Genomic DNA, 26,304 nt, shown 5'->3' with positions numbered 1-26,304 from the left:
AAACTCCGTCATCATTTCCACATTTACATACATATCCATGCTCTCGCGGAAACTTCCTGAGGGATCAAACTGTTGATAGATACCGGAATAACATTACCTATGTACGACTAATGCACCATGAGAGTTTTTGTTTTAAATTCCAGAAATCACATGACAGTTATGTCATAACGGTATAATTGTTTAGAAATTCGAAAACGAAACACGTTAAAAGGTTTCCTTTTTAAGTGCAACAGTTATTATGTCCTTGAAGAAATTCTCCTAAATTAGATGTTGTGAAAATTTCAAATATAGAGAAATAAACCTTAGAATTTCATCAACACATCTAAGATCCCACAAAGTAATTAATCCAGCAAATATTCCGTCATGTTTTCTTCCGGAAATACAAAAACATCCTCATTTTCCCAAAATTTCATTTCATCGTGTCCGTTAATGACTTTGACTCATACCAGGTAATTCTTGTGCCCAGTAATGTTTGTACATTCTAAATGTATGTAGACCACATCATATTTGGAATGTCTGAAAGAGTTCAACTTCCTCAAAAGACAAGACCAGATTTGAGGCGATGAGCAGGCTGAAGCCTGATAGAAAATTCTGTTTCCTTACGAAATTGGGACATCCAGAGAGCTGATTTTAGGCGAGAAGCTTTTAAACCTCTACAGAAAACGTCTTGATTCCTTCAGAATCTGGACGACAAGTGTAGACTTTGACTCTTCCTTGAGAAGTTGGATGACGAGTGTAGATTTTGGGTGTAGAGATGTTTACCCGCGATAGAAGACGTCTTTCTTCCTTGAGAAGGTGGATGGGGAGTAGAGATTGCGGGTGCCAAGATGTTTACCCTGGGTCACGAGATCAGCTGACTTCCGTAATGAGTGGGTATCTATGTTCTGTCTCATCACCACCGGCATGACTGATTACATAGTACGGTGACGAAACAGACTGCCTGTCAGTGCTAAAAGCATTCAGGTAGCAGTCACGGCTTTAAATAATACTTATGTTTTTGCATGTTTTCATGTGAAAATCACGATGGAAAGCGACGGCAGGAGAAATTTTTAACCTTGGAGGAAATACTTAAGATAAGCTTTAAAAATTTGTTCTAATTCATGTTTACATGTTGAAATTTCACAAGAACTTTTTTACATAAATTTATTTCATTAGAAAATTTAATTAGTCAGGCAATTAAGATACACATTTATTATTAATGAGGTAATTTCTCACAAAGCATAGCACTGTGGTAACTGTCATAAAGACCGTTCTGAAGATTTCAACTATATTTATCATCATTATCACGTCCTGAACGAGTTTGTCAGTTTTGAGTCTGTAATACATCTTATACAACTACACGTCTATATATGGCTCCATTCATCAGGATTACGTCTGTTCGTTAACCAAACGAGAGTCTAATGTATTGATTTTTTCAGCATTTTACATGATTATCACACATCAGAATTTTTATCAGGATACAACCTAAAACAATGGTTTCAATGAGTTTTTTTTTTTTTTTTATCTCTGATGCACTTAGCTTTAATGGATATTTTGTTTTCATTCTCTGCTCTATCAATTATAAAAACACTGGTTTCAGTAGTGGAACAAAGTCAGAGTCCCAGGAAAAACAGCTGACATATGTTGGCCACACATTCATTACCCAGATGTAGATGACTATTAGGTGGTAAAATGTCAAACATTAAAGCTACTCTCAGTCAAACCTTGGTATAGTATTAGACTTTCCCTTCAAATTAAATACAGTAAAAATGATTCAACTTTAACATGCGACAGTTTAGTACTTATCTTAAGTGGTGTTAAAAGACCAGAGAAATGTGATATTTATAACTCCTTAATGGACTATTTCCAATTAAAAGTTTTCCCCTGCAGTCATTCATACAAAGGGAAGGCCTGTACAATGTGTTAAATGTAATAATTTTGTAACGTCCTCCATCCTCAAGTTTTATTTCTTATTTCTTAACTGATTGAGGTCCACCCTATAAACTACCAAAAGGCAATACCATGTGAAATAGCAAAACGCCCTACCCGGTGAACAACCAAAAGGCCTTATCCTGTGAACTAGCAAAAGACTTAACCCTGATAATAGCAAAAATCCCTTCTTTGTGAGCTGAGCAAAAAGCCAGAGAACTAGCAAAAGGCACTACTTTATGAACTAGCAAAAGCACTTAACTTGGCGAACACTAAGCAAAAGACACAACCATGTGAACTAGCAAAAGTTACTACCCTGTGAACTAGTAAAAGGCAGTACCCCATGAACAAGTAAGACACTACGTATACCATGTGAACTAGCAAAGGAAAACTACCCTGTGAACTAGCAAAAGCAGTACCCTGTGAACTGTAAGACATTACCCTGTGAACTAGCAAAAGACAGTACCCTGTGAACTAGCAAAAAATACTAGCTGCCCTGTGAATTAGCAAAAGGCCCTACAAAGGCACAGGACAATTCATTATAGCACTTGAGTGCACAGCGAGGCCTTAGTCCACAATTAGTGGAGACAGTTTGGACATAAAGCACCTGTCTACGGGCCACCTAAGTGACAGCTCTATCATGTAGCTGTCACAGAGTTTTAGCGGGGTGATAAGTATGGCTGTAAGATCAGGAACATAAAGATAACATTAACACTTCCACTAGCCTTTGTTTATGTGTCCTCAAGTCTTGTTTCACATTAGCATGGGCAAATTATTAGTCAACACCATATATATACTTTATGACAATATATTGTATATTATAATCTGTTGTTGTGGTCACACTTGCCGTATTCGACCCAATAAGCGCCCAGGGCGCTTAAAAAAATTGATAAAAATGAAAAGGTGCTTATAAGTCAAAATTATTGCAAATTTATACAGTTTTATGTAGTTTTGGTCCTTATTTATGCCTGGGCAATTGAAATTGAGTCCTCAAAAACGGGGAGGGGCGCTTATAGGGACATGGGCGCTTATTGGGTCGAATACGGTAATCGAAGATTGTCAATCATAGGCATTTAGAGACTGAATATTTCAATGATATATTTGATGTAGTAGCTGGTGGCTTCCTCTCTAACAACACTAAAAATACCATATTTTTATGCATAACCTATCATTAGTGTAAAGCACCTTGCACAAGGTCACACTACATCAGTAAAGACCAGCCTGTTGCTCAGTTTGCACAGAAACACAAACCACTAATAGTAAGGGTTTTCCTGATGTTTGAGTAGATTAAATTAGCATTTTCCACAAGACATCAGTGCTTAATTTTTATTGAAAATTTGTTCAAAAGTTGTTAATTGTTATTCTATGGTACAAGTTTCTACCTTGGAGATGCAAGTGCCTGACTAATCCGGTACAGACATGCAGATAAAATATGCATATATCAGTTAGCTTCCTCCAGACCTGTCACCAAGTTAATCTATTCATTTTAAAATTAACAAAACCACATAGGTTTTTCCCATTAGAGATTTTAAACAGTCAAAAACACGTCATAACCAGGCCTATCAACTGAATATTGATTCCATTTGTAACTGTAAAGTTAAAAAGTTTGTAAATTGAACAGCACACTGGTACACTTATATCAACACAAAAAATATTATTTAGAATGATAAATAGCTTGCAACCTTAGTTCAAGAAATATACCATAGCTTCAAGGGTGAAATAATATATACTTGAGAATCATTACCTAGTAAACTTGATACAAAAGTTAAAACGATTCTGGTAAAGGGAGATCAAAAACAAATAATAATAATAGGAATATATAATATACTCTAGCTACGGGTCAAAAGATTGAAAATATGTTCAAAAGGAAGCTCAGCCTTGTCTTAATTTCTTGCCACAAAAATTCCTTCAGTTCCTCCAAACCGAATTGTAGATTTAGTTATAGAGCATAAATACAATTTACAGAACTGTATTTTATCAATGAACAAACTTCACCAAAAGTAGCAGATGTAGAGCACTACAAATCTGGGGCCCTAATCTTAAGTGTTGTGTGTTGGTAATCTGGTGGAGAACCAGATAAATTAGCTAGCTATCACAGACAAATGGTAGTGTATTTACTTTCCTTATCCCTAATACTAACCTACATCAGGCTCCGGTCACAGGAAAGAAATACTCTCATACACAGGGCCACCTATTTACCTATTCCTACGTATACATACAATGATTATCACCTTTATGTCTTTTACTTATCTTACCTACAGATACTTTAATCCCATCTTTGTGACACTGAATCCATTCCCTGACAATTATTACATAGAACACATTGTACCAAGTACACATGGACCAAGATCTTGGAGGTATACAAATATAATTATCACAATAGTACGGTATAAATACCAGAGTTGTAACTTTAAAGTCTGCAAATGTCAGACCCCTCAGACTTTAATTTACATACCAGTTAACAAATAATAATATAATAATAGCTGATTTTTTAATTAATGATATAATGATAATGATGGTGGTGATGATCGCTGGCCAAAAATATAGGCAAGGCTTATCATACGCAAAATAAAATAGTATAATATAACTCATTTACCCCTAAAGACACATTTGGGCTCTTCTAAATAAAAGACTAGACTAGTCCATTATGAAATCACAGGGGTGAATGAGGTAATATACTAAAAGAGAATAACATGTTAATATCATATATATAACCAAAATATACCATAACCAGATGATAGTAGAGGTATTCAAACAAGGAAGATGGTGAGTGAAAATGACATCAACGCAGTGTGTTTCATAGAAGAACTAAGGATATAGTTAAGTGGCTGAATATTTGGAATTAGAAATGTTTTAGGTGACAGTAAAACAAAATTAAGGATAATATACACATAAACCTCTGGTGTATAATATTAGTTGTGATTAGGTACTATGTCCCCAGTCTTTGTATTACCTTGGTAGAAGAATACAATACTATGGCAGGTAAAAATCTATATATAAATACCCAGGATGATCTAATTCAGTATAAAGTCTAAGTTTTCTGATACCTGTGTATATTATTATGGGGAATACCCCTGCTTACTAAGGGAATACAATCCTACCTGCGTACAATGTCACATTCCATCTCTGATGGTTATCAGCAGGAATGCATGTACAGACGTTGTCTAGATATATATCTAAATATGTTCATGTTTCAATAGCAGTTACAATGATGTTATCATCATTATTCTGTAACATTTTGAAATCCTTTTATAATCATAACAGTGATGATCTTCCGTGATTCTAATCCACACAGTGAAAGCACAGTATCAGTTATAGACCTCTTGTCAGGTTAAGGTGATGCTATCCTAACCTGCTACTTCTCAAAATACTGACCAAATGTTTAAATGGGTTTATCATTAGCTAGAACAATGTTAAGATATCTGAGGTTTTCATGACCTTGCCAGTATACCAAAATTATTAGAACAAAAGACAGTTCTTGTGATATAAATATCCATGCAGAATTGCATTTTCTAAATACTTGAAGTGTTTGTCAACATGTGGAGATGAACAAATATTTTATTTGATTATCAAATGTCTTGTTCTATATTTACATACAACAGAGTTATCTGCCCTTGCTTTTAAGTAATTACATTTTTTTCAGAAAAAAAGGTTTTGCTCACAATACACTAATGACGCATATTCAAATTATGAACTCTGCATTATGCAATGATGTAATGTTTCTAACACCGTATTTGCCCAATACATGGATCTAATCTATTTTTATCATGGTTTTTCTAATTTTCTAAAATATATTGGTAAGAAAAATTGCTATATTTCCAATCAAGCCAGAATGTTTTCGTTCGTTGTTATTGAGATTTAGCAATGATGCTGAATTATGGTGAGTAAACAAGTTGTTCTGTTCTAACAGAGGTACTGGGATCGTCACACAACAACAGGTGTCATTGTGGCTGTACATTACCATGACAGTGGAGTGTTTTATACCCCTCGTCCATTGTACTCCACAAGTATCCCACATATGTATTCACACAAGTCATCGACCACAAAATTATTCATGTGAAAAAAAAGCAAGCAACATCTTGCAGAATAGTATTGTAGTACAAAATGATTGAAACATTTTTGTAGCTTGGTAACGGAAATGACATGTAGTTTGTATCCTACTATTTCATATCCCAATCTGTAAGAGCTTTTCATACAAGTGTTGTTTTTAAAGGAAATATGTCACAAAAACACTTTATTATGGAGGAAGTTTAACAGGGCCTTTTTTATCAGCATTATCTGGTGTTAGCTAATACACACACCGAAAATCAAAATGAAATCATGTACTCCTAGTCCGCCTACATCGACAATATTTATTGTACATGTTGCCATTGATTTTTCAAGTCTGACATTTAAAACAATACTGACATTGACCAGGTTTTAACTAGCTTTTAAATCATTAATTTCTTTTCAAAATGGAATTCAATAGTTTCCAGTACATTATTATGTTAGTGATTTTATCACGGACTGTAATTGAATGATGCACAGATGTACAACACAACTTTTTACGTGCAACATACGGTGCAACATTCAGAAAATTTGTCTCACAGATATTCAGCTTTCATAAAGAAACATATCAGAAGGCTGAATATGACATTTTCTTACTATGATGAAATATGAGCATAATTCTGACAATTTTCATTGGCCAATATAAATGTTCACATATATGTATTTAAGATATTGGCGGGATGTTTATGTTGATTTTTTTTAAGATAGAGGCAAAAGAGGCATGCATTCTAACTAGGAATGTCGGCAAGATATATGAAAGGTCCTTAGACCCCAGTTTCTGAAAATAAAAATCACAGGCTTTAGTTATAACCGAAGTCACCATCAAAATATCGCCCCCCACCCCTCCCTCTCTCTTCTTGTAAAGCCCTGCTCCCTCTCCTGTTCTGACAACAAAATATCTTCTTTATAATTACACAAAAAATACTATATGTAAAAAAAAAGTAAATGTAAATTTGGTTAAATCTAACCAAAATCTAAGTCTTTCCTTTTTGATTTGTTTTCTGTGAAAGCCATCTGACTTTACATAAAACCTAACACCTGCCAAGGCTTGCTCCTGTGCTGACGACACCATAGGTACGTAGGTGTACTTTTATCTATATTGGGTGTCCCGACAACAATTTAGGCTACTTTATCACAACTTTATCTTTTCGTGTTTCATTTATAAGATAAAATGTTGGTATGTTTATCTTGTCTTATTTTGAACATCCACATTTGACACTGCCAGGTAAACACACACGACGTGAGGTCCACCACACTGGAATCACACGGGTATTCAGGGCGATTATCTCCCCTGTATATCTAGTATCATAACCTTATTTTTATCATACAATTATAAAGAAACAGCTCTACATTGATTGTTTCCAGGAGATAAGCGGAAAAAAAACCCACATTTTCTTTATCAGTTCGTAATATTTTCATTATATGTAGGTCAGTCACTGGCTTTTATATCATAATTTAATTTGAACAAAATTTCCTGGGCAGTTCTTTACATCTTACAGTAATAAAACATTGATCATCTTTGTGCAAAACTCAACCCCCACTCTTTCCACCAGATGTCACTTAACATGGAAGATAAATTTAATTTCGGAAATTATTCAGGGTTTTTTTATTACCAAAACCTTCAGTTGAAGTTTGGGGTGAGAAAAAATTACATTAATATACAGTATAATACGGTTATAATGAACCTCCATGAATTGTTATATCAAGCATAACGGGAATGGAAATTACTTTGTTATGACCATGAATTCGCAGTAATCATGTTTTACCATAGACATTTCACCCACCCCCCTCATCCCCCGAAAATGGAAATTACTTTGTTATGACCATGAATTCGCAGTAATCATGTTTTACCATAGACATTTCACCCACCCCCCTCACCCCCGAAAATCAAATCATCAAGTGTACAGCAACGTGTTTCTTCAAGTCAAGGAAATTTTTTGGTTGAATTAGCTCAATTAAAATTTCATCAAAGAAATAAAATAATCAAAGGTGTATATATAAACGAGCGTCCCCTAATTTTAACTACATTATCAACACCTAGCAGATACACCCGAGTAATTGGAATTTTGTCAATGATAAATTTGGAATGTACATATTTGGACAGCGGGGTGTTACTTGGGAAGATGGACTACTCCATGTACATTAGACAATGAAGAGAACAAGCTCGAACGACGATATATACCCGTGAGTCTGTCAAAGATATCTAACACCAATTCGTATGGTAACATAACCCCCATGGTTAACTGGGACACATAGGATACATTGCATTGTATCTTCAAATTCATCTTTTAACCCCTCTAATACCTGCCTTAGATGATATCCATAGATAGTATGAGAAGTCCTATCAAATTGTTCATACCAGACTATTTCTCAAGATCTTAACATTTTTGAATTACGTACTATAATTTTAGTTGTCTTCATTAAAGGTCAAGGTTGCTATTTCAAACTTTGTTACCCCTCAAGTTCAAGGCCACCTCTACATTCTGAATATATCTGCTAATTGCTTTGCTTTTATTAAATTATAGTTATTGAAAGGAAAAAGTCCCTTGGACTTAAAACTCAATAACATATCTGACTTATTTGACAAGACATAACTGCCAGACAATTTCAATAAGAGGAATTAAAACCTGAATAAGTTATACATATGCGCAAAATGTGTATAATTTATATTTTTGCGATTCTAAATAGAGACATTAGTTTTGTCATTACTGTACACAATCATAGATCCATAACTTACCTATATATTTACATTGCACCCTACCTAAGAACCATGCTGATTGATTAATGTAACCGTTTATTGACTTTTCTATCTGGCCACCCATCACACATCTACAGTAACATATGGAGCACTAACTCACAAGTAGAAATGTTAAAATATGCATGTCAACGTCCAGACAGGCAGAGCAAGCATTAATGCACTCAGTTCAGTGCAATAAGCTGTGAGAGAGTATATCAGAGATACAATCCACTGCACTCTCATTAACACCGGAGGCCTCAGAATAAATTTTGCACCTGGTTAGGATAATATATCTGTGTATTTAGAAATAACAGTCTGTCTGTCAAACCTCTGCAATTTATTAAAAAGACCACTTAAGGGGCAAAGAAAAATAAATCTTAAAAGTACATAGGTCAAGTTGTGTTAAAGTTGCATTTGGGATCCTAAGAAAGTGATCTTATATGCAACAGAATGTCGTACTACAAAGGTGTTCCCTAAGGCAGGATTTGATGTACACGAATGTAACTTTTTTTTCCCTATGAATTTGATTAAAAAAATATCCTGCTTTTCTCATTTTCTTCTACTGTATAAAACGCTTGTCTGACCATCATCTCTCTCAGTGCTAGCCGTAGCCACTTGACCACTATGACCCTCAATTTACCGATATCTTTGTAATTATACTGGGGTTGTTTACACACTAAACTAGATATTGTGCTGTATTTGTTTAAGAAATGTTTGAATGAAAAATTTTGTCTACTCTAAATAGGACTGCAGTGGTTCAGAAGTTTCTAGTGTTGGTGAGGGAAAAGAGAATCGCATATGTATGTGGATGGTTTTACTACGAGTACTCCAACTTTTTCCCACCTTTAACTCATTCACCCCTGGAAATTCAAAATGAACTTTTTCAATTTTTGAATCAGAAGAGTCTAAATGTGTCGTCAGGGGTGAATGAGTTAATTAGCTAGCACATCCTAATATGGTCGTGGCTATTGATACAACAACAACACAATTTGGTCCACAGGGGGATAGAGGTATTGCTTCTTTATAATTTGGATGATAGATAAACAATTTGTGTATATTTATGTATATTGAATAAATTTACTTATATACTTATAAACACACCTAATCCATGTCATTACGTATAATACACATCATCATACCAAATGATGCAGAAACCTTTATCAAACTTAGCACATCAATAGTCAATCTGTAAAAGTGATGTGATTTCAGACTGGCAGAATATACAAATTGTATATGTGATGAATACAGATGCATAACCATGTATACAGTTCATGTGAGCTCCCCCTGGGCTTCACTTAGAAAGATGTGTATGATTATGATAATAGCTAAATGACACCATCTATTTGTGAATGATTTGAGGAAATGTTGCCAAGATTGGCCAGGCCAGGATTAGACACTTGTCAGTGTGGCCCTGTATCTGTCTACTTATCGAGCTTATATCGTGAAATGTATTGAAATACAGCCCTAACACTGGCCTAACACGGTCACAAATATTTACCCCGCAATCCCACATTCTTGTGTCGCCCCTTGGTCACTGTTTCACTACCATCTAATTGTGTCCAATAGGGCCACAACACTCTCATCAACTTGGATGTTATAGCCACGTTTGGTGATACAGAAACTTGCCTTAAGTGACCACCTCTGTATGAAAACCACCTACTTTACAAGATCATTGATAATTTAACCTCTGTATAAAGACTGCCTACTGAACAAGACCATTGACAATTTAACCTCTGTATAAAGACCACCTACTTAACAAAACCATTGACAATTTGACCTCTGTATGAAGACCATTGACAATTTGACCTCTGTATGAAGACCATTGACAATTTGACCTCTGTATGAAGACCACCTGCTTTACAAGACCATTGACAATTTGACCTCTGTATGAAGACCACCTGCTTTACAAGACCATTGATTATTTGACCTCTGTATAAAGACCACCTGCTTTACAAGACCATTAACAATTTGACCTCTGTATGAAGACCACCTGCTTTACAAGACCATTGACAATTTGACCTCTGTATGAAGACCACCTGCTTTACAAGACCATTGACAATTTGACATCTGTATAAAGACCACCTGCTTTACAAGACCATTAACAATTTGACCTCTGTATGAAGACCACCTGCTTTACAAGACCATTGACAATTTGACCTCTGTATGAAGACCACCTGCTTTACAAGACCATTGACAATTTGACCTCTGTATGAAGACCACCTGCTTTACAAGACCATTGATAATTTGACATCTGTATAAAGACCACCTGCTTTACAAGACCATTAACAATTTGACCTCTGTATGAAGACCACCTGCTTTACAAGACCATTGACAATTTGACCTCTGTATAAAGACCACCTGCTTTACAAGACCATTGACAATTTGACCTCTGTATAAAGACCACCTGCTTTACAAGACCATTGACAATTTGACCTCTGTATGAAGACCACCTGCTTTACAAGACCATTGATAATTTGACCTCTGTATAAAGACCACCTGCTTTACAAGACCATTGACAATTTGACCTCTGTATAAAGACCACCTGCTTTACAAGACCATTGACAATTTGACCTCTGTATAAAGACCACCTGCTTTACAAGACCATTTACAATTTGACCTCTGTATGAAGACCACCTGCTTTACAAGACCATTGACAATTTGACCTCTGTATGAAGACCACTTGACTGTAAAGACCTTCTTTTCAGATTTCACAATAATTTTTATTTCACACACTAATTAAGGTACATTTCAGGCCAGTTTTTTGCATGCAATGTATTAATTTGAATAACTATTTACTAAACTTTTAGTGCAGAACTTTGTGGACCAAAAATACCACTGGTACCACTGCATTCACTTTAATTCCCTGAACAATAGTGCAGTTTTTAGGTGAAGCATTTTGTGTTATTCTATACAAAATTTACTGAATATTCAATTAAAGTAATGAAATTTAATTTGTTATACTGCAGTAGTGCCAATCAACTTGGTTACTCATAAAATACAATGTTATGTATAATAATATGAATGCATGAAGTAATTATAAATGCATCTTGTAAATGTTGACAAGTGGACAGAGAGTGCAGAAAGCAACATGAAGTAATCAGCCTTCCTTCCGCTCCACTGTTGCCATGACACAGGAACCTCAAGTGATTTTTACTGTATCAGAAGCTTCTATTCAGTATAATCTTTAAAACTGCAGTCACATGGCCAGTTAAAGATTTGATGGTGATGTGTAATGTCTGGGAGTTTGCCAGCTGATGTAGCTGTATCTGGTAACACAACACAAGCTGTGACTTCTGTAACAGACAGCTCTCTTTGTTTGTATACGATGATGATGATGATTAGATATTAGACCATCCAGGTGAAAAATGGAGCTAAATAGCGGTAAACTTGTAGATAAAGCTAAAGAGCTGTAAACTTGTAGATAAAGCTAAATAGCTGTAAACTTGTAGATAAAAGCTAAATAGCGGTAAACTTGTAGATAAAAGCTAAATAGCTGTAAACTTGTAGATAAAAGCTAAATAGCTGTAAACTTGTAGATAAAAGCTAAATAGATAAAAGCTAAATAGCTATAAACTTGCAGATAAAAGCTAAATAGCTGTAAACTTGTAGAGATACAGCTATATAGCTGTAAACTTGTAGATAAAAGCTAAATAGCGGTAAACTTGTAGATAAAAGCTAAATAGCTGTAAACTTGTAGATAAAAGCTAAATAGCTGTAAACTTGTAGATAAAAGCTAAATAGCTGTAAACTTGTAGATAAAGCTATATAGCTGTAAACTTGTAGATAAAAGCTAAATAGCTGTAAACTTGTAGATAAAAGCTAAATAGCTGTAAACTTGTAGATAAAGCTAAATAGCTGTAAACTTGTAGATAAAAGCTAAATAGCTGTAAACTTGTAGATAAAAGCTAAATAGCTGTAAACTTGTAGATAAAAGCTAAATAGCTGTAAACTTGTAGATAAAGCTAAATAGCTGTAAACTTGTAGATAAAAGCTAAATAGCTGTAAACTTGTAGATAAAAGCTAAATAGCTGTAAACTTGTAGATAAAAGCTAAATAGCTGTAAACTTGTAGATAAAAGCTAAATAGCGGTAAACTTGTAGATAAAGCTAAATAGCTGTAAAGTTGTAGACAAAGCTAACATGGTTGTAAAAACGTTTTGATACAGCTATAGTTGTAAACTTGTAAACAACAATATTACATACTGTTTTGCAATCATAACTTTGCACAATATATTTTTAATCTGTAAGACCTTTCATGAAATTATTGTATTTATATATAGAAAGCCACAAGTCAATGTGCAAAAGAAATAAGTTAAATAAACTACATGGTATTCATATGGTTAGTCTGTATTTGATCTATGGTATCAAAGTCATTGATTTTAAGACGTCAAATATCAGATGCTCGGGCGTTCATTGCGTTGAATATGGTATATAAGTGAATGACTAGTACAACTACCAAATGTTTGCCACAGAGTACAAGGCCAGTAATTTCACTAGTATTTGCTGTATATATACTACAGTATAGGCAATATTTTTTTAATATTATTTCATGGGTACAATATATAGAATTCAATGTAATACACTTTCTCTATTGCCCTTTTCATGTTTCCCATTTCCAAGATTCTAACAAAAAAGAGATCTCCCTTGAGATTACACACGTAACATTCCTTTTTTGTGTGTTGTTACAGGAAACTTGACAGTCGCCAAAAATCAATAGGTCTACCACTAAAAATAGATTATATGTATACTGAGCCAGCCAGTGTGAGTATTGGTAGATCTATAGACGAGTTCACAATGACGATTATTTAATAATGTTTCTTTAAGATCTAGTCCCAGTCTACCAACATGGCTGTCTTCACAGTATGCATGAGTTGACTCACTACACACATTCTTGATAAAGAGTGGTTAAAATTCCCCTTTGGCTTCCCTTACAAAGGAGATGTCTTTACAGAAAGAGAATTCATATTTATCATTCTAATTGCATGCTAGCATGCTCACTAGCATGCTCATTCCACAAATCTAAGGGAAATAATTGGTATGAAATATGCAATAGATCTGAATTAGTTCGTAGCTATGAAATCTTAGGCCTTTTCTTTTTTGAAGAAAATCATAAAATATTCAACGCTCGCCTATGTAAGGCAGGCTTTCCTTGTCTCAGTGTGTGAGCGAGTTGTACATGTAGTTGGTGAACATTGCCACAGTCTAAACAACTACATTCACCACACAACCAACAAGCTAAAAGGATTACTTCCTTTCTCCCCACAGACTAGAGACAACCCTGAGTGTACAAAGGAGATGCACTATTAGAAATGAATTATGCATGAACTTTAATTCCTCAAATCAATCTGCATTGCCATTCTATGGAACTGTACAGGGATCAAATTCTCAATCCCACCAGGATCCCATAACAGTTCATGTACTCATTCCTCTAGCATGCAATGTGAGGTCCAACTCTATCTCGTAGTTGTTGTAAAATGCTTTGATTCTCAGCATTCTATTTGTAAAAAGCACAATGATTTTTCACACTATGCAAATGCTTCCTTGTCAAATCAGCCCTAAAAAGACAGATTGCAATTGACCGCTGACCATCAATGATGTTGACCTTGACAGCAGGCATTGAAACTTTGACCTCACCATGTCATGGAAAGCAACATTTTAGAGAACATAAACTCATGTCATGAACATGATATTGGTCAAGTTCATTTTAACACATATTCCTTATATGTTTTTCATGTCACAAAGTTCCAGAGACAAGCACATCATCTACAAGATCAAATCTACATGTTGGTGTAATCGATCATTACATCAAAACATTGTTTAATAAAGGATTACATTGTAAGCACCTTATATGGAGATTTAACAACATGCTCATCATATAGATGCATCAAGCTTATAACATCTGCGTGACATTTAATTTCAATATTGTCTGCAATGGTTTATATTGACAAAGGCAAAGTCAATACAGATTAAATACAGTATAGCGAGGCTGGATAATGGGTCGATCATCCGTGGCCAGGTAGCCCACTAATCAGTGGAGTATTTAGCTAGTGTTTGGAGGTCCTGGGTTTGAGCCCGGATATGGATGCTATACCTTTACTCCTGTTCAATGAAAATAAGATCAACTCAGGTTGGTCATGATGTAACATAATATAATGCAAATATTATCAAATATATCAAATATATATATATGCAATTTCTTCAAAACTAAATATCTAAATCGATCTTGTCCATGTACAACATTTTTCTATTTTATATCGTTTCTACACAAAAATGAATGAACTGAAGGTGAGACAAGATTACATACATATGTACCTTACCAGTGAACCAGATAATGAGAGATAATTACAGTGGTTTGTCTATTGTAGGTTACAGACAGTCATGAATAACTTCAGAATATACATGTGACCAGGCAACGTCCAAGATCCAGCCACATGACTCCTGGTCAACTTAACTCCTTCAGTGATCTGTGTTATGTTTGCTAACAGTATGCTAACCAGACTTTTTATGGTCCGTGGCAGGTCCAGCCTGCTGTGAGACCTATACAGAACAAGTACTCATTATTGCCCTATATGGGGATATGTTTGCCAGGGTTTTATATGTCCAAATATGTCAAGCACTATGCTAGAAACCTGTAAACAATTCAAGGACGCACAAAAGGCGTTGTATAAATACCCAATCCTGACCCAATCATGGTTTTAATACCTCATCTTTCAGTATAAGAAAACAGCACTTACATTAAACTTTAACGATACTTTCAATGTGTTTGATAAACGTAAATGAACCACCTTTAAATTTATTCTTAATTTGATTACAGGTTTAAACAAGATAGGTCTTGTCAAATGTTAAATGTTGATACATGGAGGTAATTAAGTGCATCAAATATCATTATACAACCTCTAATTGCTAAAGATGTTTTGGGGGTAATTTGATTTGAAAAGTCATAATAATCATTGATAGAATCTCAAAATATTATTTCACTGATCTGAAGAGGCAATTATATATACAAAATTGATCCTCTCTTCTCCCAGTGATAAAGATCTAACTTGATACTTTCCTCTTTCAATACAAGATATTTCATTCACAGGAATTCTCTTCCAAAAGGAAGTTTACAAATGTTCAACCCTTTTAACAAGAGTTTGGGAGAGATATGTTCATCCAACCAAAGAAAATCAATTTCTTGTTTACAGCTGTAGTCAAATTGATATTTAAGTCAAACAATATATATCACTTTTTGAGAACTTATTCACCCCTGCAAACACTTTTGTACTCTACTAATTCAAAGACAGGGATAGTTCATTATGAACTTTCAGGGGAGAACGAGTTAATGGCCAAAATTCATTGATATTTCTGTTTTCCTAGTCTTCTTGTTCTTTTTACAAAACACCTGTTGTAACATCTGTGATAAAGGTAATTATCATAATCAACTAATTAGTACCTGGGCTCCTCAGACTTGTGGAAGGACACTTACGTGTGCCACATCATATGATAATTTGTCTAAGCAATAAAATCATAGGAATATTCATTCATGCATATCATACAGCTAGCCAGAAATATTAAATACCGTGACCAGGGATGGATATATTATATATGCAAGAAATAACATTGTCATCTATAGGCGATGAATGCAGTATACAGGCAAAGAATTTTATCATTGAACAAGAGGTCACATATAAGAGATATGATGATATATATATATATCTATCATTAAGTCAAACAATATGACAGTTATATATTATATATCATAGCTGATAAATAATGATTTTTTTTCCCTTCTAAAACAAAACTTTTTTACACTCACTAAATTACATTTATCGTATTCGACCCAATAAACGCCCATATCCCTATCAGCGCCCCTCCCCCTTTTTGAGGCCTCAATTTCCCAGGTATAAATAAAAACCAAAACTACACAAAACTGTATAGGTTTGCAATAATTTCTTCTTATCAATATATGCATCTTTTCACTTTTTTAATTTTTTAAACATCCTGGGTGCTTATTGGGTCGAATAAGGCATATATTAAACCGTAAACATTATCTTAACATGTTTTGTAGTTGTAACCCATCCTTTGATTGACCTGATTTTCTTTTACTCATGATCTGTTTATAACTTGGAACGTTGTTGATTCACTGTGTAAAAACTTGGAAACACAATGCTGGATTACCTTCTTTGTATTAAAAGTCTTTACGAAAATATCCTTTAAATTCTTTAACCTGACAATATAGCTATAGTGTAAAAGTATACGAATACACATCTATTTAGTTATAAATAGTAGAATTAAAGTCCAGTTGGCGGTTTGTTGGTGCACTTAAGGACTCCCAACAACAGGCCTATGGGGATGTTTTCAAACAGCATTAAAATAAGCAAGAAAGAACTTGTGGATAAAGAATGAGTCAACTAATGTACATTCATATCTGTATCACACACACACAACTATTACAGTGTAATCAGGTTGGAATGAAGAGGTGCTACAAAAAGATATCACTAATTCTTAGATTTCACCATTTGAGCAGTATTGAATTTTTTATCAATATTATTATTTCAAAATAATATATTCAAAATTCTTTTTCGATACAGATTACTAATTGATGAAGAGCTTATAACATTAAGTCAGAGAGTGGTTGTCACAGATTTGATCAATATTAATTTTTTTCCAGGTATGCTAGCTGGATTAAAATATTTTTGACGTGATAATGATGATCAATATTTTCCCAACTTACAATTTATAAATGGAATTCATTATGATACGGGAAGTTAAATAATGTTTCAAGTGAAGTGGACCTATATATATATACCTGGTCTAATATTTCAATGACTAATCATTGACAAAGGTCAGCAATTAAACTTTTATTGAGATAGATATCTAAAGGTTTAAACGCTGCTTATACTTTTAATAGTCATGTAAAATCTTTATAAAATTCACCTGGACTGTTTGAGACGTGAACCATGAACTGTACTGTGTTTATTTTATGTGTATTCCTCGATCATGACATGATGATGTCAGCGAAGAAGACGCACAAAGACCAACACAGCATTACCACACCCATTGACATTTTCCATTTGTTTTGTTTAAAAGGATGATTACATTTTGATACAAATTGAAATTGTATAAATCTATAGTTATGTTCATATCATGAAATAAAGTTATTTTTGGATTTTGAAAATAAAACAACATGGGTGTGTATTTATTCGAAGTGAGATAAATTATGTACTGTTCCAATTTTACGATTTAGCTTAAAAAAGAAATGTATGCACAGTGCACGCATGATAGATTATGAACCATGAAATATTATCAATTCTGGTTCTATTTAGCGAAATCTGTCAGCTTTCTTACTATGACGCAGCACATTAAGTTAATAAGAAGCCAAGGATGTGGCCATGATATTATGTACAGTTATTATGACTAATGTATTGTGCTCACAAGGAGTGGGTCAAGTACAGGATATTATTCACATCCCTCTAACACATGTACTGTAGCTATACTTCCTAGACCAGAATTTTATATTTTCTTATTTCATGGTCACAAGGAGGATATGAAATATCAAGTCAAAATTTATTTTTGATGTTTTGTTACAATATGTTATGAGAATTAAGGGAGTAAGGTGATGATCCGAATGGGATTACATATAGGCAGGAGTAGGGGTAAGGAGATCCTGGAGGGACCACAAGTGTTTGATCATGATATGAAGATTATCTCTCCCTAGTTTGAAACTCTTAAATTGGACATATCATAGAAATAAAAATCAACAAGATATTTTAGTGATAATTCAAATATACTAAAGACTAATCCCTAAGCTTAGACCTAGCAGTGCTGTATTAAATTTTTATAAAGCATTCGAATAAAGTTTTTTGAACTGTCAATAGGACCGAGGGAAGTAACAAATATGTTATAAGGGCATACAAGTTAAGGGTTATTGGGTCTACACACCGCTAGTGATTATGAAAACCAGGAAGTCTAATCAGGTTTAAATAAAGCGTATCTAATCAGTTATATACACCATAAGTGAAAACAGACAGCTATAGATCATGATGTATGGATGCACGATCATGGATATTTTATGCCTTAAAGCATGTCAGCACCATGTACATAATGAGCATGTGTTATGCATTTATATATCAATATATATATAGACATTTGCACTTGCACATCAATATAAATCTAAATCATCAATGTTTATAACCTTGTCAATAAACATTTCACTAATAAAACTGTCTATAGAACTTCACAATTTCACTTTCAAATGCTGACATCTTTTTTACCGGGGTAACTGTAAAGGTTTTTGTTTAATTTCCTTACCTTGGTACATATAGCTTATCTATACATAGAGATTTTTTTTAGGAAAATCCTGTGTATCATTTATATCAAGTAACATACCATATAAAATACAATTGTTATTATCAGTATCTATTTCTAGAAACCCAATACTCGACTATATAATCCAAATCAAAGTAATAATAATTTAAGAGTCCCTCAAAAAAACCAAAGTAAATCTGAACATGTAAAGTACCATTAATCTGTATAAAACACTTCACTATAAATTATCTTTAGAAAGGCAAATCATTACTGCTATCGACCCTATAAGCGTCCCATAACAAAAAAAGAGCCTTTTCCCTTTTTTGAGGCCCCAAGCTATTTCTATTTTTCACTTTGTTTCATTTAAAGATGCTCCACCGCTGACAAATGGTATTTTTTCACTATCAAAAACAGGAGCTGACGATTTAGTATTTTTCTTCAGTTACAAAAGTTACTTACTTTACACCATTACCACCAATGAAAAGTTTGAGTTTCTAATTTTACTTCAAGATAAATATATGAATAATTAATTGCATCCCGAAAAAATTCTGCAGCACTATATCCTATATGGAACGAAGTACTGAATGCGCACACACCAAAGGCGAAACAAACTATTTTATACTATTTTTTGTGTTAATTAGGCATATATATACACGATTAAACACCAATTATTATTCAAATGATGAATATGATTTATGTTCTGTCGGCGGTGGAGCATCTTTAAATTTTTATCAAATAGACTGAAAATTTGGCAAATGGCAAATAGGTTTGTTGATTACTTTAAACAATTTATTGTCTAAATTTGATCCTGATAAGCACATCACAATTTTTTAGTGTCCAGGTTGCTTACTTCACCAAATACGGTATATGACACATAATTGAGGCACTGACTACTAAAAGTCATAAATAAACTTGATCTTAGTTATAAGAAAACATGCACAGGAAATATACACTATAGAAAATAGTTAAGTGACTCATTCTCATTATAAACTAGAGCATTGTTAAGGGCCCTGATAGGTAACAGCAAGCAAGTCGACTTAGTTTTTAGTTTTATTTTAAATCCGTTTTCAACGGTTACATTTAACGATTCTAGAAGCTCAAAATAATTAAAGTGTTCTTAATTTCCAGGTTGTTACTTATAAGCGTTATTGAAATGTAAATTACGAGGTTTATTTCATTTTTAAAACTGCCTCCAGGCTTAAGCCATTGGAATTTAAACTGCACATAGTACAGATGTTAGAACCCCAGATTTTATAGGTAAGAATATGTAGACAACTCTACCAAAGGAACAGAGTACATTAGGCATATGTCCAAGTGTTGTTTTAAGGTTTTATGCTTACTTAGATAAATTCATACAAATTACATATATGTTCTATTTGATGTGCATAGAACACTTTTATCTTGATGCACTGTTAGCAGCTGTCATTGGCAAAATATGTTAAAAGTCATCTGTTCTTTAAAAACTGATATGATTTTAACCTTTCTAAGAGTACAAATATTGGTGCAGAACTGCATAATGAAGACCATTGAACACCTGCATTCTCGGAATGGAACATTATTTTATATCTGATGACAGTAAATCAATTACTGTTAAAATAACTTACAAAATGTGTTGATAGAACACAAATTTCCAATACTAAGTGTTTTTTGTGTTTTTTAGACCTTTACTAATTTATGCATATAGTTCAGAAATATATAGCCTAGTTGGATCTATAGAATGATATAAATAAGACAAGAAGGTATGGTATTCCTCTCTCAGTCTCCCCTCCATCAAAAAGACAACTTTACTGACTTGAAATTATTGAATAACACCCTTTTAATATTTATTTTTCCTTGGAGGTCGGACTGCATTTATTTTTGTTAAAATTCACAGGATTTTTTTTGCCAGTCACTTTCTTAAATTACAAACAAGTAAAGCAGACCAAAACCAAGATGTTGATCAGAGCTAGACATTACCATATTCATCCTGAAATAAGACCCATTCCGCAAATAAGACACCCTCCAACCCCTAATATTTTTACAAACATTTAAACTATTGATAATTGAAGCACTATTGCATCTCAAAATTTACTGTACAAATGGTGTCATAGAATAATCCTGTGCTGTTAGTTTGCGTATTTCAAGATAAATAATATAGATCTATTATATCATAGGTACATGGCAGTTTGTACTTTATATTGGCAATACGATATTCATGAGCTGAAAGGAACTCGAGGCCATATACGAAAGGACAGTTGTGCATGTGCACATTAAATAGCAAGATCATGAATACACTTACAGAATGTCTGTGTAACAAGCACAGATGTGTTATACACAGACATTGTTCTCCGAACTAGCTAATACAATGATATATGATAATGTCTATAAGTACATTTTGTATTACCCTATATAGGCTATACCTATAGTCCTCATAAATCTTTACTACATAAAAGACACAAGTCATTCTACCAAAGATCTGAATTATGTAATCACATTCTTCTGTATGATCTCTCTTACCAGTCTAGCATATTGTAAATTGGCAAATTATTAAGATTTTAATGTTTATTTTGTTATAAACAGAAACATAAAAGTTAATTCTGAAGCTTTAGATCTATGAGATGGTTATTTGTTGAAACTAAAATCCTGACATGTTTATTAATTAGATGGATATTGACACAATGACAGATGTTTCTGTTTACCTATCTATTGTATATCAAATATAGATTAATTTACATGTGTCCGACCAATGTTTATCATTAATGCAGTATGATGCTGACAGGAATGCATATTTTCACTCAAAGCTGCTTTTCTATTTAGCTTGTAATTATAAATCCTTCAGTAATTCTTGAAACAACAATTCATTAACATGATTTTCATTAATATTTGAATCAATCTATGACACATGTACACCAATTATCTTTTCAACTTTTCCTTTAAATGCTCTGGGAACATATTTTTATTTCCAAGGTTAAGGCCAAACTGGAAAACATTTATAAACATTTGCTTCCTGATACATGACACTTTCAAGGAATGGTACAGCAGCAAATATACATGGTTTGAGAAGCAAACAGACTATTTTGACTGTTCTAATTAGTGTTGTCCCAATGATCAATTGTAATCCATGTCTTATCGAAAAGACAACCAATTTCGATTAATCAATTATGATATGTCAACATCGATGATCGGTATCAAAACAGGAAGTGAATTCTACTTTCATTTTCCCTTAGAGAGTTAATGCCGTTATTCTCTTTAGCATTGAATTCTTACTAAACCTGCTCTTAAAACAAATATAATATACATATAACAAAATAAACATTATAGGCCTAATTAGTTCATCAATGAAGATTGTTACATTGACTTGAGTCAATGACAGATAATGAATTAGGATACGAAACTATGCAGAATAAAGCTAGTATGAAAACAAAATGCATTAATGACGGCCATCAATATCGTGAAGCTTTTTATTTCACATAGGCCTACATTTATATTTTTTAGCTCATGTTAAATTTAAACATTTCTAAGAAAATTGCGTAACAAAAAAGTAACTGATTAATTATAGAAATTATATTGACACCAACAGATTTTATCCGATCATCAATGATGAAATCTAAACCGATTCCCAACACTAGTTCTAATAGAAACATTTCCCCTTAGAAAAAATGTGATTTGCCTGAAACAAAAAACATGAAAATGAAAATTAATCTCTCCCCTTGTAAAGTTCATTTACAAGACACAAGCCTACTTAGCACTGAAATAAACCCCATAGCTGTGGTGACCAAGAGGTCAAGGCGTCCCAACACATGACAACAAGCCCTCCAGCCACCACATCTGGGCTACAGTGGCCGAGTGGTGAGCGGTTGTGTCCAGGCCCGAAAATCATGAAGTAGTATAAAGTCTAACATCAATCTTAAATTTAAACTTAGCCAATAAAAATGATGTTACAAAAAGTTACATCATTTCTGATTTGCTAAGTCTAAGATTATTACATGATCCTGGAGCCTTGACTTCACTAAACATTACCACTACAACAACCCATTTCTGGGTCACGGTTTTAAAACCCATGTTGGCAGTTGCCAGGTACTGACAGTAAGTTTGATGGTTTTTCTCTGGATACTCCGGCTCTCCTCTTAAGCCTACTCATCCTCCAATGACTCTGGCTGTTAATAGGACAAAAAGCAAAAACAGACGAAAAATTGAGAAAAAAGAGAGTGTGACACCTACCTTGGTCTTCCTGGTCTTGGCTAATGGTTGTGTAGGACCCTTTACACCAGCACCAACAAATTTGATCTTGCATGGCTCAATCTTTGTTGGTATATAACCCTCTTGGTATGGATGGTTCTTCTTCTCTTCAATCAACGAAAGATCCAGAGGAGGCACTCCATTACTGGCAGCATTTGTAGTTGTAGGCGCCGGCTTCGCCGCCGGTATCATGCTGGAACTGAACACAGCTGAGGGACTATTTCTTTTCCCTCGTATAAGGTCATCTATACTATTAGATGACCCAGCATTGTTCTTTTTGGCAATAACATTTTTACGGGTTTTCTCTAACGCAGTTTCCTCGTTAGATTGTCCTTTTTTCTTTGGCACAGGGGATGATATAGCTCCGTTCATGAGCCCTTTTGCCCTAAATTGACTGGGTTTTACTAAACTGTGATTTATTTCATCGTCACTATCGTCTTTATCATTGGTTTTGCTCTCCTGAGACTGGTCTTTTCTGTCTTTTAAGAATCTATTAGCTATAATTGTAGGGATACCTTTAGTTGGTCTCCCAGAAGCACTGTTGAGCTCTTCATTCTTTTGGTTCAACACACCAACAGGTTCAAAGTTACTTGTTCTAACAGCAGGAGTAGAACCTGCATTAGAAATCAACGAGGAGTTGTTGCTGTTATCCTGAGTTTTGAGCTTGTTGTTGTCAACATTTGGAGTTGATTTAGCAACTGGAGTAAACCGATTTCGAGTTTCAGGTTTTGGTGGTGGTTCAGCTTGCACCATTTCTTCTGTCTTCTCCTCAGACTTCTTTACTGCTGTAGTTACTGGTTTCTCTTTTGGAACTGAAACCACTGCTTCAACTTTCTCCTCTTTCTCTGCAGCTTTTGCTTGTTCCTCTTCAGAATTAGAACGGCTTAATTTTCGTGCCATTGCCTTTGGTCTTGGCGGAGCCCTCTTCTTTTCGGTTTGATCTGGAGCTTTTTTATCAACAGATGAAACAGGTATTATTGAGGATGAATCGAATATATGTTTTTGCTCCACTGGGATTTTCGGCTTCTGTTGTATACTTTCTACTTTAGGAGGAATAGGAGCAACAGTTTTCTTTTTAGTAATGTCTGTGTTCGATTTTATTTCAATATTTTCCATTTTGGTTTCAGTAACTACAGCATTACTAACAGTTGCTTCCTTAGATGTATCTGTTTCAGTCTCATTTTTGACCGTTACACGTGAAATATTTCGTGGAGCAGGTCTTCTTGGTTTAACTGGAACTGGCTTAGGTCCTGTAGCTACAATGGCATTGGAATCAAATATGGATTTCATTTCACCGATATTTTTCTTCCTCGTCACGGGAGAATCAAAAGCTTTAGGTGGCCTTCCTGGAATGTTGCTAAGATTATTGTCTGTAGATTGTTTGTCTTTTAAAACATCTGTTGATTTTTCTTTTACAACCATTTCAAAAGAAGTATCGGACACAACAGTAGCACTATCACTGGGTGAATCCTTGACCTTGGATGTTACCGTAACCTTGGTAACCTGTTCAGATGTTGAGTCTGATGATGAATGAGATGATACACTTGGTGTTACAGTTGAAGTTGAATGAGGGACCAATGGTTTAACGTCATGATCATCTGATTCCTGTGAGCTCGGCATTTCTGCCTTCTTTGTCGGTTTATCCGTAGCTGGTGGCTTCTCCGTGTGAGGAAGTGGTGGTTTTGACCTTGACACTGGTGGTTTGCTTACTGATGCAGATATAAACTTTGGTGATCGTGGTGCATCAGGAAGAATTTTTCTCCTATTTACCTTTGTATTAGCTTCAAATAATGTCCGAAATGTTGAAACTGTATTAGGTTTAGGAAGTTCACCTTCCTCATTCTCACTTTTTAACGTTTTTATATCCTGCTCGTCTCCACCTTTTGGACTAGCAGGAGGTTTAGAAGGTTGTTCAATGATAATAATGTCATCTGATGAAATTTGCATTTCTGTAGTAGTACCTTGTGGTTTAGGCAATTTTTGTTCCTCTACACTTGAGCCCGAATCTTTCCTTACCAGCGGAGCTTTACTGGTGATAATTTTAGGTGGTTTTTGCACTGCTGGCTTCACTGTGGTGGTCACATCCTTATCATCTTTAAGGGTTTTACTGTCAAAACTATTTCTCTTACCATCAGTACTACTCCTTGCACCTCTAGATACATCGGATCTCAAGTAGCTTTTCTGTGATTTTACTGGTTCTGTTTTTTCTGGAGATGATCCCCTTCCCAGCAGATTGTCCAAGCTTCCGTACCGTTTGAGCTTTGACGCAGCACCCTGAAGAGTTTTTTCATGACTTGAAAGATATGTAAACTTTTTACGTAATTTTTGTACTATACCGGAGTGTGGGCTATAGTCATTTGCTTCTTCCTCTGTTGTACAAGTACTGACACTGTCGCTGCGAGATAACTGGGGACTTTCAGGAAGTGAATCACTTATTAACTTACCATGCGGATGTGTGACCCCGCCAAGCTCTACGAAAAATGGGTTGCTCTGTACATGTTTTAAATGTGTACTGTCAATAGCCACTTTGCCATTACGGCTGGCCTTATCCGCCGAGGTATATGTCTCCCTATCTTCCATCATATCACTTACTTCCGTAGTGTCGCCCCCTAAACTAAACTTCACTTTACCTCCATTTCCCTCGGCAGCTGAATGGGGGAAGTTATTGTTTACCTGACTAGATTTACTATCAACCGAGGAACTACTACTGGATCGTACATGATCCCGAGGTTTACTGTTATTGCTACTCATGTTCACAAAACTTCGTTTCCATGTCGGAATGTCATTTATGTTGTTATACTTATCGTTGGAATGTCCTCCCGGTTCACCTGAATCATCAAACACACGACCATTTTCCATAATGTTCAGCTTCCACGTTGGAATGGAAGCCACTTCTACCATGCCAGTCATCAATACGAATGTTCTGACACCGAATACATGAAGAAAAACAATAAGATATCCCTAGATGAGTCCTCTCGCTCCTCACAGACAGCTCATTTTATCCCATGACGTCACATCTGGTAGGTGCGAACCCAACATTCTGAAGGTGAAGGTCGTAATATATTAATCTAATAAAATGATTCATTTGCTTTATTTTTCCCAAAT

The 26,304-nt window shown here is 34.6% G+C and overlaps 1 protein-coding gene across 1 annotated transcript in view; it reads right to left on the bottom strand.

Annotated features, from left to right (window-relative positions):
* LOC138321553 (nucleolar protein dao-5-like) overlaps window positions 1-26,232 on the bottom strand; it is a 39,264-nt gene extending 13,032 nt beyond the window's left edge. The window contains exon 1 of the mRNA XM_069265300.1: window positions 23,182-26,232. Within this exon, the coding sequence (XP_069121401.1) occupies window positions 23,182-26,109 (2,928 nt within the window). The 5' untranslated portion in view covers window positions 26,110-26,232. The remainder of the gene's footprint in view (window positions 1-23,181) is intronic.
* Between the last annotated feature and the right edge of the window lie 72 nt (window positions 26,233-26,304).

This window comes from Argopecten irradians, chromosome 4, assembly GCF_041381155.1.
Source record: "Argopecten irradians isolate NY chromosome 4, Ai_NY, whole genome shotgun sequence".
In the NCBI taxonomy this organism is placed as follows: Eukaryota; Metazoa; Mollusca; class Bivalvia; order Pectinida; family Pectinidae; genus Argopecten; species Argopecten irradians.
This window is presented reverse-complemented; position numbering and strand designations above follow the sequence as displayed.